A 21,535-nucleotide genomic window follows, 5' to 3' on the forward strand; every position below is an offset into this window, starting at 1 on the left:
TTACTACAGCCACGAATCACCCGCACCCTCAGATGTAAAAATTATATAAATACTGTTCGTTTTCTCACACAAACCGCTCGTTTCGTGTCTTAGGCCATCAATGTGTACTTGCATTTACGAGTCTTTGAATCATGTTTAATTTGGACTTCTCTGTGCATGCTCTTTGAGGTGGTGACCATAGACCTCCATTATATGACTGACAGACAAGAACGTTTTGACCTAAAAATATCAAAATTGGAAATACTGCGGATAAAAGACGCCTACATCTTGGATGCCCCTGAGGTAAGCTAAAACATACCAAAAATTAATTTAAAAGTGAACTATCCCTTTAATAAGACATATTATTGGCAGAAACTGATATTTTAAGTATTCAGTTATACTATTATAAAGATCTTATTATTAAAAAAAAAGAAAACGCATGCAAACTCTTTTCTCTTATATTTTGTCTACTGCTCCATATACTGAGTATTTTTAATGTCTTTACAGGGTTAAGTTGATCAGTTGAATTTCATTTAACTTGTATAGTTTGAATTTATTTTTAGTGAAAAGTGAAAAACACACGTTGCCATGATTCAGTGTTTTTAAGAGCATGACTTACTCTCATCCTTTATCTTCCTGCATGTCTGTACACAAATGCGTTGCCAGGTAACCGTGTTGTTAACGGAGGGTCGTGTCCGGTATTGTTCCCGAAACGCTTCCCCTCCCCCTGAAGCCGGAGTCTGAAACACTCTTCTCCAGCGGCTTTACCAAGGCCTCCGCTTACGGGAACCAATAAACACATTCCCACAGACCATCCTGAAGGAATGTGTACCGGATTCCTGTCAGAATTGACAAACAACCCAAGTAAGAAATTATGTAAGAATCAGAAAATATCCTGATGAAATTCGGATTGTATTTTGACTGTAAAAAAAACCCTCTAAAAACATTGATTGGGTCTCAATCCTGATAATAATAGGAGTCCAATTGAAAACTGTGTTAGAAAAGGCAGTTCCACAGACAAAAATAACAAAATCAGATTTGTTTAATGTCTGGATTTCTGTGTGTTAGCTTAGCAATGCCATTAAATGTAAAGTCACATAGCGCTTTATACAGTTTCAAAGCAGCTTCACAGTAATAAACAGGATAAAACTGTGTTAAAGTTGTAAAATGAACAATTTTTGAAAGCTGTAAAGCAGAAGACAATAGTGTGACTGTTCCGCTCAGTCCATTTCAGTGTTGTAATGGTGCCTATGGCTATAATAATAGTGACTCATTTGATTTTTTGTTTTACACTCGTAAAGCGATCCAATAGAAGAAGTACTTCTGGTTCCCCAAAAAAAACATTTCAGTGAACAGTTCTGAAAAGAATAATTTTTTCTTAATGCGAAGAACATTTTAATAATCCAAAGAATTTCAAAAGTTGAACTATCAATTCCAGTAATAAACCTTTAACAGGAATGATGCTTAAAAAGACTTATGAATAGTGAGATTCATGTGCTTTGTTAGAGAGGTGTGATGTAGTATTGCTCTGTTCTGAGGTGTGAGTGTGTGTGTGTGTGTGTGTGTGTGTGTGTGAGTGTGTGTGGTGGGGGTTTCTCTGGGCCCCTCTTTTTACCGTTTCCTTGGTCACCCTGATGGACACACACACACTTTTGCTATGGCGGGCTCCGAGAAGTGCAGCATCGTGCCGGAGTCTCCTGAACCAGAGCCCTGCGACCGACTACAACTGGACCAGAACCAGAAGAAGGAGGAGGAGGAGGAGGATGAGGAAGATGAAGGATCTGAACCTCAGAACCAGGAGCCTTCGGATCCGGAGTGTGTGGAGGAGAGATTCCGGATCGACCGGAAGAAGCTGGAGCTCATGCTGTACGGTGTGTGTTTGATCGATGACTCTATAATCTGTCATAGTTTTCTTTCCAGACGCTTCATTAATCCGTTCGATTTTTCTATGCAAACCCGTTTAGAAACCAGCCTGTTATGATTTACAGCTAAATGCTCTTGTGTGTTTGTGAGAGAGATGGGCTTCAGATGGATGTGGTGTGTGTGTGTGTGTGCTGTGATGAACAGGTTTAATGGTCTGTTATCATGAGCTGTCCAGGAAGATTCTGGAGTTGAGTCGAGTTAACAGCCTGCGATTCATCAACATGAATCCAGTCGACATTCAAACCCCTCAGAGATGGAGAGCGAGTGACAGATTGAGCTTGTCAGAGGAGAAAGCAGGAATCTGGTGCAGATGCTCCTCCGAAAGTCAGGGTTATTACTCTCTTTTAGAGATGGTTCATTTAAAAATCAACGTAAAATGTCAAATCCTTTTAAATTATGAATACAAATGTTGTGGAGAGTCTTTGTAAAACTCTCTGCTATGATAGTAGGGTTTGGTTTTGTAGGTGGTTGCTAGACTGTATTTGTCTGGCTAGCAGAGTTATTATAATTAACTAAAACCGTAAAAACACATTTTTGCTACTTGACATAAAATAAATGTGAACTAAAATAAAATGTTTAAAAAATATTTCAGCTAGATCCCAAGGAAACATTTATTTTCGTATAATAGTGAATTTAGTTTAACTTTATGTACGAAAATGATCGGCCTAGATATATTACAAAAATCTGGCCTGTAGATATGATAAGATATGTCTGTGTGTTCTGGTCTGTAGATATGATTAGATATGTCTGTGTGTTATGCTCTGTAGATATGATTAGATATGTCTGTAGATATGATTAGATATGTCTGCGTGTTCTGGTCTGTAGATATTAGATATGTCTGTGTGTTCTGGTCTGTAGATATGATTAGATATATCTGTGTGTTCTGGTCTGTAGATATGATTAGATATGTCTGTAGATATGATTAGATATGTCTGTGTTCTGGTCTGTAGATATGATTAGATATGTCTGTAGATATGATTAGATATGTCTGTGTTCTGGTCTGTGGTTTTGATTAGATATGTCTGTGTTCAGGTCTGTAGATATGATTAGATATGTCTGTGTGTTCTGGTCTGTAGATATGATTAGATATGTCTGTGTTCTGGTCTGTGGATATGATTAGATATGTCTGTGTTCTGGTCTGTAGATATGATTCGATATGTCTGTGTGTTCTGGTCTGTGAATATGATTAGATATGTCTGTAGATATGATTAGATATGTCTGTGTGTTCTGGTCTGTAGATATGATTCGATATGTCTGTAGATATGATTAGATATGTCTGTGTGTTCTGCTCTGTGGATATGATTAGATATGTCTGTGTGTTCTGCTCTGTGGATATGATTAGATATGTCTGTGTGTTCTGGTCTGTAGATATGATTAGATATGTCTGTGTTCAGGTCTGTAGATATGATTAGATATGTCTGTGTTCAGGTCTGTAGATATGATTAGATATGTCTGTGTGTTCTGGTCTGTAGATATGATTAGATATGTCTGTGTGTTCTGGTCTGTAGATATGATTAGATATGTCTGTGTGTTCTGGTCTGTAGATATGATTAGATATGTCTGTAGATATGATTAGATATGTCTGTGTTCAGGTCTGTAGATATGATTAGATATGTCTGTGTGTTCTGGTCTGTAGATATGATTAGATATGTCTGTGTTCTGGTCTGTAGATATGATTAGATATGTCTGTGTTCAGGTCTGTAGATATGATTAGATATGTCTGTGTTCAGGTCTGTAGATATGATTAGATATGTCTGTGTGTTCTGGTCTGTGAATATGATTAGATATGTCTGTAGATATGATTAGATATGTCTGTGTGTTCTGGTCTGTAGATATGATTAGATATGTCTGTAGATATGATTAGATATGTCTGTGTGTTCTGCTCTGTGGATATGATTAGATATGTCTGTGTGTTCTGGTCTTTAGATATGATTAGATATGTCTGTGTTCAGGTCTGTAGATATGATTAGATATGTCTGTGTTCAGGTCTGTAGATATGATTAGATATGTCTGTGTGTTCTGGTCTGTAGATATGATTAGATATGTCTGTGTGTTCTGGTCTGTAGATATGATTAGATATGTCTGTAGATATGATTAGATATGTCTGTGTTCAGGTCTGTAGATATGATTAGATATGTCTGTGTGTTCTGGTCTGTAGATATGATTAGATATGTCTGTGTGTTCTGGTCTGTAGATATGATTAGATATGTCTGTGTGTTCTGGTCTGTGGATATGATTAGATATGTCTGTAGATATGATTAGATATGTCTGTGTGTTCTGGTCTGTGGATATGATTAGATATGTCTGTGTGTTCTGGTCTGTGGATATGATTAGATATGTCTGTGTTCTGGTCTGTAGATATGATTAGATATGTCTGTGTTCAGGTCTGTAGATATGCTTAGATATGTCTGTGTGTTCTGGTCTGTAGATATGATTAGATATGTCTGTGTGTTCTGGTCTGTGGATATGATTAGATATGTCTGTGTTCAGGTCTGTAGATATGATTAGATATGTCTGTGTTCAGGTCTGTAGATATGATTAGATATGTCTGTGTTCAGGTCTGTAGATATGCTTAGATATGTCTGTGTGTTCTGGTCCGGCTGGTGAAAATGGTGCATCTGATCACTCACACAATAATCTCCTCAACAACACACATGATTTTGAGGAATAGAGCACAAACACTGCACATACACACTCTACTTTCACACCGGTTCTTGCTTTAATCTCTTTCCTCTGTGTGTGTGTGCTGTATAGCTGCTCAGTGTGTTTTTAGTGGTGTGTGTGTGTTTGCTCCTTTCACAGGGAGGGGAATTAGTTTTGCGTCAGCGTCGTTTGCTCAAACATAACTTTGCTGTTTGACGCCGTTTCTCAGAAGCGACTTAGTGGTCTTTTTCTTTTTTGTGTAAAACACACACACACACACTGGTCGTTCAGTCATTCTTGGTTGCAGAGCTGTGTAACCCGTGGTGATGAGGAGCGGCAAATGAAAGGAGGGATGTTCTGCCTAACCCTGTAAATGTCAGTCTGGGGCAAATGTGTTTAACTTTACCACCCCTACACACACACACACAGAGAGAGAGAGATATGAGAGAGATCTTTAAATCTTAAGATGTTGTTTGAGTTATATAGTTTCTTTAGAGAACTCACCCAGACAGTTTTAACAATCCAAACCACATTCATCCATCAGTCCGTCTACAGATACTTTAGAAATAAACAGAGCACAGTATGAAAAATATGGTATTAAGAATGCAAAATATGCCATAGGAATTTAGAGAACTATCACATGAACACAGTTTGAACTACCCAAAAACTCACACAGTATTTATTTACTTTTTATATATTTATATATTATTTATATTTATTTAGTATTTTTTATATTATTTAATATACTATTATTTAGGAGTTATTCATGGTATTTATTGGTAAACCATAAAGTGTAACACAAAAAAAATATATAATAAAATTCACATGTTTATTGTCTTTAGAGAATCACATGGAGACACAATTTTAAATATCCAAAAACACCCAGAGTAACATTTATTTTATTTATGTATTTGTTTGTTTTACTAATGTTTACATTATTGGTAAAGCATATAAAGTATTATATAGTATACATATATCTAGAAATAGCCAATATAGAAAATGTGTGAGCAGATCATGCAAAATATGCAACATAATAAAAGTAATATTTCAATTATGTTCAATATTTATATTTTTATGGTATATAATTTAAATTTCTTTAATAAAATATGATATTTCACCTTGTCTTTAGCTCCTGAATGTTCTGGATTGTCAGGCGAGGATTTCTTCGAGAAGGTAAGAATTGAAATAATACATCTAATATTAACTTTAATCAGCCTTTAATAAGTGCCTGATATGGACCACATTCTCATTTTCATATTTAAGCGTTTATGTGATGAACCTCACTATAAATTAGGCTCTTTGGCGTGACTATGAAGTACACGACCATCTAGAAATCCTGTCAAACCAGCTGCCGTCTGGAGACGTGTAAACGCGTTCAGATCCGCTGCTGTTTCAGTATGAAGATCACATACTGGTGCAGTTTCCCGAGAGTAAAAGTCACTCAAGTGATTTAGTTCCAAACACACTGAATAGATTAAGGTGTTATGAAGGCAAAACGAGGAGCTTTGAGATGCTAATGAGCCATTGTTCCTGATGAATGGATGCAAATTAAATGTCTTTTGAATGCTGAGTTTCTCTTCCTTATACACTCATTGTTTCAGGTGATGAGAGAAACACACACGCAGGTGAAATGGCCGTCCAAGCTGAAGATTGGTGCGAAATCAAAGAAAGGTGAGTGATGTCACACTTCTGTCATCAGTGACCCAAAAAAGAGGCATTTAGCTTAATGTCCGAGCTACTGTTTAACACCAAAAAGTTCAAATGCACCATAAAAGAATCATAAAAGTGCACTTAAAGTTGTAAATGGAACAATGATTATTGTTTTACAAGAAAATACTTTTCAATTTCAGTTTTTCTACTTGTAAAATGTCATGTTTAATTCAATGTGTCTTACCGTTTCTTGAATTATTTGTGAAATTGACTCCTTTCTGAATGAAAGTTTCAAAGGAAATCCTTATTTTTGTTCTAGTAAAACTTGTCAGTCATGCATTATATGCCATTGTCAAGTGTTTAGTTACATGCAATGTGCAATGCATATTCATACATTATGTTTGAATGTGCAGATGTGATTTAAGAGATACAGACATACAAGTTTAGAAAGACATGTGGGGAGTAAATATCTTCCATCCACTTATTTTTATGTGCATTTTGGGATATTGTCTAAAAAAGCTGTCTGGAAACACCAAGATTTGCATAAGTTTTTCTAAATATGCACAGCTGATCATTTTTTATAGTTAAATGATTTTTCTTTAGTGCTGACATAAATCAAAGTCACTTTTTATTATCTAATCAAAACCCAATGCATCTCCATCCACATTTCCCCCACTGAATAGTTAGTTTAGCGCAGAAGCATTGTGATGATTTGTGTTTCTCTCTAGATCCTCATGTTAAAGTGGAGGGGAAACGAGCAAATGTTCTGGAGGCCAAACGGATGATTCTGGAGCTTCTTGAGACTAAGGTGGGATTTGACCTCCTTTCAATTCTCTTAAAGGGATAGTTCACCCAAAAATTAAATTCACTCACTCTCAAACCATCCTAGGTGTGTATGACATTCATCCTTCAGATGAATACAATCTGAGTTATATTAAAAATGTCCTGGCTCTTACTAACTTTATAATGGCAGTGAATAGGCACTATTTTTTTTAATTCCATCAAAGTGCATCTATCCATCATAAAAGTGTCCCAAACGGCGGGACTAATGAAGGCCTTCTGAATTAAAGCAATGCATAAGAAAAATATCCATATTTAAAACTTCAGTGACTAAAATAACTACATTTCAGCAGACGGCCCTTTAAAGGAGTAGTTCACTTTTAAAAAACTTTTGCTGATTATTTACTCACCCCCATGTCATCCAAGATGTCCACGTCTTTCTTTCTTCAGTTAAAAAGAAATGAAGGTTTTTGATGAAAACATTCCAGGATTTTTCTCCATATAATGGACTTCAATGGGAACCAAACGGTTCAAGGTCCAAATGAGAGTTTCAGTGCAGCTTCAAAGGGCTTTAAACGACACCAGACGATGAATAAGGGTCTTATCTAGTGAAACGATCGGTCATTTAAAAAATAAATAAAAAAATTGAAGTTTTATAATCTCAAATGCTCGTCTTGCTCTGTTTTGTGATGTGCGTTCATGACTCTCCTGTTCTCATTTGGACCTTGAACCGTTTGGTTCCCATTGAAGTCCATTATATGGAGAAAATCCTGGAATGTTTCCGTCAAAAACCTTAATTTCTTTTCGACTGAAGAAAGAAAGACATGGACATCTTGGATGACATGGGGGTGAGTAAATTATCAGCAAAAGTTTTCTTAAAAGTGAACTACTCTCTTAAGGAGTGTGTTTATCTGTCTTGCGGAGATCTCACACTAACACATTTGTGCACAGGTCAATAAAGTCACGCTGAAGATGGACGTCACACACACGGAGCACTCTCATGTGATCGGGAAAGGGGGCGGGAACATTAAGAAGGTCATGGAGGACACTTCCTGTCACATTCACTTCCCCGATTCCAACCGGAACAACGGCACGGGCGAAAAGAGCAACCAGGTACTCGGATATGAACCCACAGCATTACTTCTCATCATTGTAGAAGCGTATTGCTTCATTTTTCTCATACCTGCAGGTGTCCATCGCCGGGCCGGTTCAGGGGGTGGAGTCTGCGCGGAGACGCATCCGGGTCAGTGAGGCCTCATTACAATAAACATTCATTATATGTGACTTCATATATTCAGTATTCATATATTTATATTCAAATATGTGTTTTTATGTCTCATTCAGCCCATAATAAAGAAAAGGAACATTGTTTTTATGATAATATAATAATTAAACCAATAAATTAAGATAATAATTAATATAATAAAATAAATAAATAAAAGATTAAATTATGATCATTATAATCTTATTTTTGTTTAAAATATTTATAGTTTTGTTCATTTTTATATTTAATTTTTTTTTTGTATTTTGTTTTGTCATTTTTATTATTTTTTTTATTATTATCCCATTAATTCTCTAGTTTTAGTTTATTTAGTTATTTTAGTGTTTCAACTAAAACGATTAAACTAAAATGAGAACGAAATTGTATTTTATTTTATTTCAGTTCAGTTCATTATTTTATTTCAAGTAACTTTTAGTTAACAATATTAACCCTGATTGTAATATTAATATATTAATTTAATTTATATATTACAAAATATTATTAATTTTTTTTTTATGATTGTAGTATTTGTTATTCTACCTTTCAATTTTACTCTGATTTAAAAATATCGTACTACAGTGGTGAAAATCTAGTGAGAATCACCATGAACAATAATGGGAATGAATGAGGCTGTCATTGGTGATAAATGTATGTGCATGTGAATCTGGTGTGATTTGTGACCTGCAGGATCTGCAGCCGCTGGTGCTGACCTTTGACCTCCCCGTGACCCTTGTGGGGGGTGTTGTGGCAGACACAGGGTCTCCGGTGATCCAGCACGTGGCTCAGGCGTTTGGAGTGAGCGTGAGCTTCAGATCGCAGCCCAAACTTTACTGCAGCTCCTGCAGCGTGAGGGGAGTGCAGGGAAACACTGCTGCCCTGAAGGTGACGCATGTGATCATGTGATCAGATATGATCTTAAAATATTCAGCTGATTTGCAAAAACACTTGATATTACCAAGTTCAAAAATACCAGTAAAAATGTACTTTTTTTTGCAAGATTTTTCAAATGATATATGCATGTGTATGGAGCCCCTACAGGGACACGGTGAAAGATAAAAATACAAAATGGGAGGAAAAATGATGTCAGCGTTTGTTCGATCGCAAAACTTTTGGGTTCAACTGAGAAATTTATATTAACTGTCCAACACCCACACATGTAGCAGAAAACATGTGGCCATGTTTACATTTTCTTCTGTTATTGGCCTTGCTAATTCTAAACATGAAATAAGGATTAGGCATAAAATTACGTGGAAATCGGCTGATTGTTACAACCTGCAAAAATGTTTTGTGAGAAAGATAAACAGGCACTATTTTTGTAACCAGCACCCCACAATTAGTAAAAAACAAATATGTGATTTCATTCAGCAAACATGTTTCAGGGTGGTGTGATTACTCCTTGACCTTTGACCTCTGCAGAAGGCGACGTGTGTCCTCATGGAGCTGCTGCTGGGCTCGGGTTTGACAGGAGTGATGGTGAGCACACAGCTGGACGTCACCTCGCAGCAACACTTGTTCCTGTTGGGTCAAAACGGAGCGAACTTCCTCACCGTGATGCATCAGACACACACACAGATCATCCTGCCCGACCTCAGCGCTCCGCAACACACACCCTCGCTCCTCATCCAGGGCACGGCTGACGGAGTGTGTCTCGCTCGACAGCAGCTGATGGTACAAACCTGTGTGTGTCTGCTATATTAGTACACGTACAGCTTACATAGGAATTGACTTCAAGTACAGTTAAAGTATAAAAATGAATACCTGAATAGTCCAAAACTAATATAAATAGTGAGATGTAGTGTAATTTGAATATATTTTATATAGTATTATTGCTTTATTAATATTTTAAAATAGCTTTTATTTGAGTACCTCTCTGTTTCAGTTTTTTTTTAAATTAAAGTTTTAGTAATTTAGCATTTTTGTCATTTTAATTAGTTTTTTTTTTTAAATGTCTCTTGTAGTTTACATTCATTTTCAATGAATCAATTCTGATTCTGACAGGATTAGCCGCATAATGGATTGTCAGCACACACGGCACACGATATACTAAACAATAACATATTTATAAGACTCGGGCAATGTGTTTGTCTCGGCTCTTGTCTGACTCTGTCTGTTCTCATGCAGGACTGTCTGCCCGTCTGTCTGATGTTTGATTTGAAGGACGAGGGAGATTCTGACCCTCGGAAACTCGCTCAGATGATGCAGAACCTGGGAGTTTTTATCAGTGTCAAACCGAAGGTCAAGCAGACAGCGAAGGTACTACAGCACAGTTCCCATAATGCACCTGTCAAAATAACCTATTCATACCAAATATGAAATGTATATACTCGCAGACTAAAATTACGATTACGTACTTCATGGTCTTGATACAGCAGGCATTTTTAGGAGCTAAAAAAATTATCATAATTTCACTTTTAGGTTCAAAGAGGTAAAAGGTCTAGGAATAGTTCACCCCATATTCAAACAAATGTATATAATACAGTATATAAAATAAAATGTTTCTCTCATGGGAAATTAAGCTTATTTTAGGAAAGTAAAAGTTTTTCCACTGTGATAATTTAAACCATATAAAAATATTGAAAACTATATACAAATGTTATAGCATTTTGTTAATATTACATGATATAAAAAAACTAAAATTAATACATTTTTTTAAATTAAGATGTTTTTTACAGATCATGTTAAAAGTATTACGTTAACCTTTTTTTTTTTTTTTTTTTTTTTTTTACAACAATTAGCATTAAATATTGTTTTAAAAAAACGACTGACATTTCATCTGGTTTTCATTTTTTGGTCATGTATGCATGTATAACTGTTTAAAGTGTCTGTGTCCAGTCAGTGGTTGTGAAAGGTTTGGAGAGGAACATCATGAACCTCTATGAGGCCAGACGTCTGCTGCTCGGGCTGGACTCCAGTGAGGTCTCGGGGACCACCAAGACCCCCGTGGACCCTCCGGTGGCCAATAGTGGAATCACAGGCTACTGGCTCAAGGTGTTCATGCAACAACTGGGCCTCACTGAGACAGGTGTGTGTGTGTCAGTGGTTTATGAGTGCTTTCATCCTCTTTAATTTCATTGATGCTTACTTTTTGTGCTAAATAAACTGTTTTTGTACCTGTCATGCGCTGTGCCCTCTCCAGATGCTGTGATTGGCTCTCCCCCTGGGAAGCCCCGCCCCACACCACCACCTGGATTGGCTGTTACATCAGAGGATGGACGGATAGGACTCAAAGGAGTGGAGTCTAAATTAGAGAAGGTTTCAACGATCAGAATCCTGATTATATTAATGGACTTACTAGTATATTATATCACAGCATCTGTCTAGAACATATTTTGGTAATATTTCACCCCATAATAATAATAAAAATTGTATCTAATATATAATTTGCCCATAGAAAATGAAACCTATTTTAAGATTTTTTTTCATCATTACATTATATGATATAATATAATAACTTGAATTTAAGTTATATAAAAATATATACATCTATACACAGATATTTGAATACAATATTTTTATGAATATAATTATATATATATACATATATATATAATTTTTATTATTAAAAACCTATATTATATATTTAATTTGTATTATTAAAAAATATATATTACATTTACTATTATAAGTATTTATACAGTATTTAGTTGCATTTCAGAATATTTGTCAAAAGTCATGTTTCATGCATATAACTAATCATATTGATTGATCGACTGACTGCATGATTCACGCCACTTATACTTCTTCAATTAAAATGTATGTTTATTAATATAATGCTGAAATAAATGAGATTTAATGAAAGTAAAGTGTTTCTAAGTAAACAAAACAAAAATCTTGTATTAATGTCATTGTTTCAGATTCCAGAGAACGATGATCCGCAGACACCAGCAGAGACGGGGTCCTGCATCTCGCCACATGCGGAGGTGACAGAGGTCAGAGAGGTCGTTGCCAAGACAACTGTCTCATCAAGGAGAGGCAGCCAATCAGAGGCCTTCAGGGAGCCAAACCAGCCGCTCACGTCTGAGAGGTAAAACCCTCCGTCCAGACTGGCAGAACATGCTCTGGATTACGCTCTAGAATATATCTGTGTGTGTGTGTGTTTCAGGTCAGTGAGGGTGGAGGTGGATGGTGTTTATTTGAACAGAGACAGACGCTGTAGTCTGAGAATATTCCCCTCCGCCGATCCTCATAATGAGGTACATCACTCTTACATTTTTAGAAATAGAACTGTAGCTATTAATCAAAAAGGAAGGTTTTGTCAGATTTAGCAATTATAGTTCACAACTAAATGCATTTGTCTTACTGGTTTATTTTAACTATCTTTGTTTACTGTTTGTTTAACAGGACCATGAATACGAGAGAAAAAAGCATCTGGCAACTCAAGGTTTGTTTTTATCCAGGACTCGTAAGATTAGATCTAAAATATGTTATGTTATATTACATTACATTACATTACATTTTATGTATGTATATATATATATATATATATATATATATATATATATATATATATATATATATATATATATAAAATTATATATTCTATTATATTAAAAATATAATTAATTATATATTCTATTATAATTAATTATATAATATATTATATTATATTCATTACTTGAAACATTAGATCTAAAATATGTTTTATATTATATTATATTATATTATATTATATTATCATCATTACCTGAAACATTAGATCTAAAATATGTTTTATTATATTATCTTCACTACTTGAAACATTGTATCTAAAAAAATATTATATTATATTATATATTATATTATATTCACTACTTGAAACATTAGATCTAAAATATGTTTTATTATATTATCTTCACTACTTGAAACATTGGATCTAAAAAATATTATATTATATTATTTATATTATATTATCATCACTACTTGAAACATTAGATCTAAAATATATTTTATTATATTATCATCACTACTTGAAACATTAGATCTAAAATGTTTTATTATATTTTATTATATTATCATCACTACTTGAAACATTACATGTCAAAGATGTTATATATTATCACTATTTTATCATGTTTGTTGTTTCAGTATTACTATTATTTTCAAACTAAAATGATTTAGAGCCATTCAATTAGTACTGTATGAACATATCTTAGTCATTATTCCCCCATTAATAATAAAAAAATGTATAAAATACAATATATTTTCAAGTCTATTTAGGAATCAATATCACAATACAAAAAAACGGCGCTGAATAATGACAGTGAGACTGTTGTTTCTGAGGTTTTTGTGATGAATATTTATGTTTTAGATGTGTTTATACACTCATATTTAGTTCTTACCAGTGAATTTTAGATCGATGTGTTTATTTTCTGCATAATATTCACAGCGACTCACTTCAAAGTACAATCTTTGTGTGATCAAATGTGACGATTGAAAGCCAAATGATTTAAGTTGTGCCCAATTCAGATTGTTATTCTGGGCCGTGACTGGGGGACTTGTGTCTGTGTGTGACGGGCCGCCACAGGCTCCGTCTATTTGGCATTCATCATGCTGTATAAACCTCAAAATGGATTAAAGAGCTTGAGTGTGCCAGAGAGGTGATATAGGGGAGCCATTTAAGCGTTACGCAGTGCCAGAGAGGGTGATAGAGGGGACCCATTTCAGAGTAACACGCTGCCAGATTTATAATGGACTGCAGCCACTCCACACACAGAATATGCAGACGGATGAACAAACACACACACACGGAGCAAGCTGACGTAAAATTTTTCTGGCTAGTTGACATGAGGTATGACGTGTTAGACTAAATTTATTATTTCCGCACCCTTTTCATGAGCTCATGTTAATTTACAGATGAGGAATATTTGTATGGCAATTTCAAGTACAATTTAAAATGAACAACTTCACTCAGAAATGATTTGTAAGCAATTGTATATAGAAACGGCAAATAATGCATTGAATAAAATGTGAAATTTTGAAAACATACTCCAACAATCCTTGTTTTATTTACAGCTTTTTTTACAACAAAAATATGTTTTTTTACAGTGTAGTATAGGCAAAATGTGATTTGGATTCATAAACATTTTATCTTAAAATCTTGATAACATTTATGCATTTGGCAGATGATTTTATCCAAAGACACTTACATTGCATTTAAAGGCATACTCCACTTTTTTGGAAAGAGGCTCATTTCACAACTCCCCCATAGTATATATTTTTTTCCTACTATGAAAGTCAATGAGACCAGAAACTGTCTGGTTACTAACATTCTTCTAAATATCTGAAAATCGGCTGAATGGATTCGAAAACGGTAAAACCCAACTGTTTAACTCTGGGGGAGTTGTAAAATGAGCCTATTTCCAAAAAAAGTGGAGTATCCCTTTAAGCTATACAGTTTCAAGTTTAATTGTTTGTTTGATTTAGTGATTCGAAATAAAAACCCTTGAACTTATGCAATCTACCCACAAGCTCACTAAACACACTTAAGTATTTATCCAGATTTCTGTCTAAAGTGATTGGGTTTGATGTATAAAGTAAATGATGTAAAAAAAAAAAAGATAACAAATCTAAATTATTTGAGAAACAGAGTAATTAAGACTAGTTAGACAGAGACTATAAATCTGATCTTAAAACATATTGTGGCATTCTTGATTCAGGAATCGCCACACAACACGTCAAAAGATTATCCCACTAATTTCAAGAATGTGCATGTGTTTTTTAATCTTTAATCTCACACCATGTGCACCTCTGGAACACACACCGTTCCTTAAGCTCCTGTTCAAACTATTTCATTCACACACACACACAGAGAGAGAGAGATGTAGAAGGGTATAGCAGCACATTCTACTGCATGACTGATCTTGATTAAGTTGTTTAATTAGGTGGCAGGTGTTTAATAATTCAGGGGGACTTACACACACACACAATTCACAACGCAGCTAAAAGCGACACTGCAAACACACTTTAATTAGAGCTGCTGCTGTATGCCAGTGTAAATCTGGAGCCGGTTCTGAGTGTATTATGTTTCCAGGCATTCAGGCAGTTTGTGTGTGTGTCTAATAATGCCTGTGATTTAGTGTGTGTGTGTGTGTGTTACAGCCATGCAGCAGACACCTGTGGTCACTGAGGTTCGCACCCCCACAGACACCTGGGCCGGTTTGGGCTTCTCGAAATCGATGCCCACCGACGCTGTGCGCGAGCTGAGAGCCGTGAGCCGCCGCTGCTACAGACCCTACAACAACAACCAGCAGCAGGTGCACACACACATCTCGCTTTGCAAATGAGGACACAGTTATTTTTATACAAAGCTATTTGGATTTTCAAAACCCTTTGGCACTGAGTATCAGAGTTCATCATGTGTGCCAATAGTGAGTTTTGCAGCAGCAAACACCGCTCGCATTTTCTTCATGAAATCTAAAAGTTATTATATGAACACCAATTTGGGGTTTATATTTTGATTTTTGAAAGAAATTCATTAAGTAAGTGACAGTAAAAATGTGTTACAAATGAATTCTGTTTCAAATAAATGGTCTTCTTTTCAACTTTATTCACTGAGAGTCCTGAAAAATAAAATATTTAATGGTTTCCACAATTTTTAAGCAGCAGAACTGTTTCCAAAAATTTTTCTTGAGCAACAAATCATTATATTATTATGATTTCTGAAGGAACATGTGACACTGAAGCCTGGAGTAATGATGCTGAACATTCAGCTTTGATCACAGGAATAAATTACACTTTAAAATGTATTCAAATAGAAATACAGTATTTTGTATTAATTAATACTATTAATATTTCATCAAATAAATGCAGCCTTAGTATATGTATTCAATTGACTTATTAAAACTAGTTTATGAAATTGCAAATGTAATTTATAAAATGTAATTTTGCATTGCACAAATGTAATGGAAAATGCAAATGTAAATACAGAAATGCATTGCCATTTTACATATTGCATTATCATTTTGCATATTACATTTCAAATACCCATGCTTCCATACTAGTGAGCATAAGAGGCTTATTTTTAAAAAGCTTACCAACCCCACACTTTTGAACTGGAATCTTACTAAAAACAGAAAAGTTTTTCCTTTGTGTTTTTCATGTACAGAGGACAACTTTGTCAAAACGATCGCTTTCACGAAACGATTAAACACTGTAATATTCATATCCGGCCAGTAGTTGGTGATGTCACTTTGTCAAGAAACACACACTCCTATAGACTGAGCATGTAATATGTATACGCATGACATCACCATTTTCACAAATTTGCCTTTTTGTTGTTTACATAGAGTAAAACGCATCAGAAGTTTTCTGTTTTTAACTAAAACTATGTGTGTACTCGTTTGACCTACATTATGAGGAACTGAAGTCCTTATATTGTAGTGTGTCAAATTGCTCAAACAAGTTTTTTTTTACTCGTTATATATATATATGTATATATATATATATATATATAACGAGTAAAAAACAACTTGTTTATGAGTAATTGGTTTTAATACTGAGCTCATTTCTAGCCCAAACTTACAGAAAACTTACTACATTTAAATATATATATATATATTTAAATGTAGTAAGTTTTCTGTAAGTTTGGGCTAGAAATGAGCTCAGTATTAAAACCATAACACCTATGGAATGTCCTCATAATGATAGGTGTATCAACATGGACTGTGTATGTGTGTGTGTGTGTGTGTGTTCTGAACAAGAGAAAAGACAAAATTACCCAACTGTGTGAGGAACCTTGTGTGTGAGATTATAAAAAGATTCCTTTCTGAGTACAGTGGTACTGTATATACACACACATATACGCGTCTGTCATTCAGTACAGTGTAATCATGGAGAAAAGACTCTAACTCCAATCACTGAAGTGAGCAGCACATCACTGTTCCCTTCACTTCCACCCTCATTTCCTCTCTGCTGAGATAATGAGACGCTCCCAATTAAAGATCTCAATGGAAGAGGTTTAGCGCCGCACTGCTGAACTGATTGAATCTTTTTTTGATTGTTACTGCTGTTTGAATCACATTATTTCGGAGAATAAGTGAAACCCCTTAAAGGATTCAAATTGAAAAGTTATTGAAATCCGTCTATTTCGTGCTTCGTCCTTTCTTAAAGCTCATATAATTTTAAACCTGTCAAAATTATTTCCTGTAAAAGCATTTTTTTTTCTGCGGAATACAAAAGACTGTTTTGCGAAATGTTCACGCTGCTCCTTTTTTATATAAAGAAAGCAGCTTTCAAACTCCAAAAAGAAAAAAAATGTTTTGACCCAGGTCTTTTCTGCTCACCGAGGCTGCATTTATCCCTTAACCATCACCGTCCCACGGCCATTATATTTTTATCTTAGAAAAGACCTTAAGTAATATTGACAAATTATATTTCATTTGAAAGCTTACAATCTCTACTTTCCATATTTGCTGTCTGATTTTCAAAATAAATTACAGAGGATCCGTAATTTATCAATTTGCAACAAGCATATTTTCATTCTACTAGGCGTGTTGAGACCTTTATTTTGAAATAGCAATGAACATTAAAAAAATGGTAGATACCTCAGTTTGTTTTCATGCCAAGAGTTCAAAAGATAGCATCCATTCAATTATTTTAGAAAAAAAAGTCTGAAAATTTTTCAAATATAAAGAAAAAACTATTAAATTCACCATTTGTTGATGTGGCAGCGAGCTATGACGCACGTGTGTGTTCTTTGTATGTGTTTCTTAGAGGTTGAATTCATATCAAAATCTGCCAAACTTCCCATAGTACTTCTGAATAGGATGTCTACTTCATAAATTGTATGAAAATTGTGTAAATGATGGTTCTGATCACTCAAAACGCATATGGAAATGGAGGCGCCCTTATATGAGCAGTAATGGATTCTGGTAGCGTTCAGTACTGCGCCCAAACTAAATCTCACTGAAAGCTAATTTTTTGAGATATCAATCTAAAATTTGAAATGCAACTTATTTATATTTTTGGCTTTGATTTTTCTGCAGTTTTGAAAATGTATATTTTATATAAAATTTGAATAATCAATTTTTTTTTACATTGTACATTTTCATACATTCAAACTGCTATAACTTACAGTATTTCTGTTTCACTTTCTCAATTTATTTCACTTCTAAAATCTGTCAAATGTCTTCTTTAAAACAAGACCAATCTTACGTCTATATTCCAAAGTATTCTTCAATTACAACCATTTTAGTTCGAAATGTACATTTCCATATTTTTACAAATTAAAAGAACTATTTTCTATGTAAATGTATTGTAAAATGTCATTTATTCCTGTGATCAATTATTCTACATGATCATTTGTCTGTGTGGTTGTAGGTGTGGAGTTCACAAAGTGGGAAGGAACGCTGTTGGAACGGCAGCGACTCGGGAAACTGGAGAGAAAGACGTGGATCTGCATCTTCATCACCACCTTCATCATCATCATCATCCTTTCTTGCCTATAATTTGCCATCAGCCCGAACATGTATGTGTGCTGCTAAACTCATCGTTCTGCTCCAGAGGGAGTGACACACTGTATCATGTTTAATTAACAGTAGCTATTAAATTAGTTTAGCTGCTCATTACAGAATTCAATTGTGCCAGCAGCTTTATTTCAAGGTGAAACAATCATTTACGCTTGTAGAGGTGATGGAGATTTCCTACTGGGAAATTTAAATATCACACCAGCTTTATGAGCTTTTCATTTCTGACCTTTGACCTGCAGCGGAGGGCTACCTGACCAGCTCTGAGGGCGGGGCTACAGTGTCCAGACATTTGATTGGCAACTCTCCCAGTCCCGCCCACGCAGATGATCTCATAGAGTTACTGGCACAGCTGGGTCTGGAGAAATACATTGATATTTTCCAACAACAGGAGGTACGCACAAACGCACAACCCACACACACACACACGTCCCAGACGGCACACCCACACACCGCCCACACGCCGCTATTGTCTGATGCATATTGCTTACAAACTTGGCAAGATCCGACTGGATCTGACCTTGAGGATTGAGGGAGCACAGGATTATTTTAGTCTACCTGGAAACAAAGTCATCTCTCAAAGTTTGAGGTGGATCTAGAGACTGGATTTGCTAAAGTTGGTCAGGCTATTTCTTCCATGAGCAGAAGTGTACAGTACATTCTGCTTTGTTTTTGGTTTGTCAAACAAACAATCAGCATTTGCACTGGAAAAAAAAAAGATTTTTTACACAGAATATTTGTCTTGGATTTCAATAAAACAACATTCGGTAACACTTTACTTGAAGGGGTGTGCATCAGAGTGGCATGGACCTTCATAACCATGAAATGACACATGTCTTGAATATGAAGTAGGGTTTATGCATGTTTATGACAACTGTCATTAAGTGTCTTTGGCTCAATAATGACATTTTGAATGCAAATATGACATTGTTTAAGATGTCTTTATGACATCTTGTCATAAACCAATACATCATAACCTGTCAGTGTCTTTGTCATGACATCTTGACATTAAATGAAGTTAAACTGCTTTGACATTGGCTGTCCTGAGGTCATTAAAACTGTCATGAATATTTTTCTTGACCTCAACTACAGTGGTACTAATTGATATTTATATTATATTTTATTTATTATATTATATAATTGTAAACTTTAATATTTCACAATATTATAGTTTTTACTGTATTTTTTCTTATGCTCACCAACATTGCATTTATTTGCTAAAAAATACAGTAAAAACTATAATATTGTGAAATGTTAAAGTTTACAATGATATAATATAATAAATATAATATAAATATCATAAGAAAATAATAATATTGAATGTTTTTGTTATTTTAATTCATATAATATAAATTGTTTGTTATTTGTTTGTTATTAAAATTTTTGTTATTTGAATTAATAGAATATAAATATCATAAGAAAATAATAATATTGAATGTTTTTGTTATTTGAATATTATAGTTTTTACTGTATTTTTTCTTATGCTCACCAACATTGCATTTATTTGCTAAAAAAACATTGCATTTATACAGTAAAAACTATAATATTGTGAAATGTTAAAGTTTACAATTATATAATATAATAAATATAATATAAATATAATGAGAAAATAATAATATTGAATGTTTTTGTTATTTGAATATATTCTGTGATATAATATGTAATTTATTCCTGTGATCAAATCTGAACATTTATGATTATTATAAATGTTGAAAGCAGTTGTGCTGTTTCATATTCACTATATTTTCGATCAAATAAATGCAGCCTTTATGAGCGTAATAGACACATTTTTTAATTACAACGCATGCAAACACACAAAACACACAAATAAATGTTGTTCTCTTCTCTGTCAGATCGATTACCAGACGTTCCTGACGCTGTCAGACGAGGATTTGAAGGAAGTGGGCGTGAACACATTTGGAGCGCGGCGGAAGATGATTCTCGCCATCACGGGTCACTTTAATTAACCAATCTAATGTAGAACTCATTAAGGGAAACATTCTGTTGGCTGATTTGACTAAGAATGTCGACATATGGTGGATAAATCTAAACATTTCAAGCATTTTCATGTGAAAAAAAAACCTCTGTACTGCTTTTTTCCTTCATCAGATTTGAGTAAAAAGAGGACATTTCCAGAAGCGCCCACTGTGAAGTCCGGATACCTGGAAGGCGGAGCTAGCGGACGTCTTCCACGAATCATGGACGAGGACTTGGCTGCCAAGAGTAACCGATGGTGACCGGATCATGTGATCTCTAAAGACTATAGCATTACCTGTAATGCACCTGGGGCCAGTTTGTGCTTTCTGTCATGTGGCCCTCAGGGACCAATCAAAGTATGACATGACAGATGATTTCCATATAAGACAGAGAGGACAGATGTGCTGTGACTCTCAGAGGAAACATGCGGAGAAGCGTGACCTTCAGCTTGAACCCACTGCCCGTCCAACGCCAATACTTAGTATGCAAGTCTGACTCTCTCTACCTCCGTTTGTCTTTCTACTGCTGTTCTATGCAAAACTTTATTTCCTTTATGTTGTTCAAATATAAGAATGCTTTCAGACAATGTTTAAATTTGGATCTTCCATTAAATGAGACACAAAAACACATCATTTCCTTTATTAATTTCAGAGCTGTGGTACATTGCTCACGACATGCACTGAAAAAGATTCGGAAATTAGAAACGGATTTCACTCGGAAATTGCTTGTAAATTTCACAAAGAAACGGCAAGTGCCACATTGAAGTAAATGTGAACTTTTGAAGTAGAAAAACGTACTCCAATGATCTTGGTTTTATTTTACAGTGAATGGTTTAAGTCCACTGTCAAAATCAGTCAGTGACAAAAAAGGAATTGATGTA

The 21,535-nt window shown here is 34.8% G+C and overlaps 1 protein-coding gene across 2 annotated transcripts; it reads left to right on the forward strand.

Annotated features, from left to right (window-relative positions):
* Positions 1-727: 727 nt before the first annotated feature.
* Positions 728-21,282, forward strand: bicc2 (bicaudal C homolog 2). 2 transcript variants are annotated; one of them, XM_039663112.2, is made up of 20 exons: positions 728-843; positions 1,557-1,845; positions 5,675-5,718; positions 6,147-6,216; positions 6,924-7,003; positions 7,927-8,088; positions 8,165-8,218; positions 8,924-9,118; positions 9,653-9,904; positions 10,358-10,489; positions 11,069-11,258; positions 11,373-11,488; positions 12,091-12,260; positions 12,339-12,429; positions 12,578-12,617; positions 15,314-15,468; positions 18,533-18,680; positions 18,921-19,072; positions 20,532-20,631; positions 20,788-21,282. In XM_039663112.2, the coding sequence occupies exons 2-20, from the start codon at positions 1,614-1,616 to the stop codon at positions 20,913-20,915; spliced, it is 2,511 nt and encodes an 836-aa protein (XP_039519046.2). In that variant the 5' UTR covers positions 728-843; positions 1,557-1,613; the 3' UTR covers positions 20,916-21,282. The 2 variants fall into 2 exon arrangements, with proteins under 2 accessions (XP_039519046.2, XP_039519047.2); XM_039663113.2 differs by having other exon boundaries at positions 809-1,850.
* The last annotated feature ends 253 nt before the right edge of the window (positions 21,283-21,535 follow it).

This window comes from Pimephales promelas, chromosome 9 (assembly GCF_988280905.1).
Source record: "Pimephales promelas chromosome 9, fPimPro1.hap1.1, whole genome shotgun sequence".
NCBI lineage: Eukaryota > Metazoa > Chordata > Actinopteri > Cypriniformes > Leuciscidae > Pimephales > Pimephales promelas.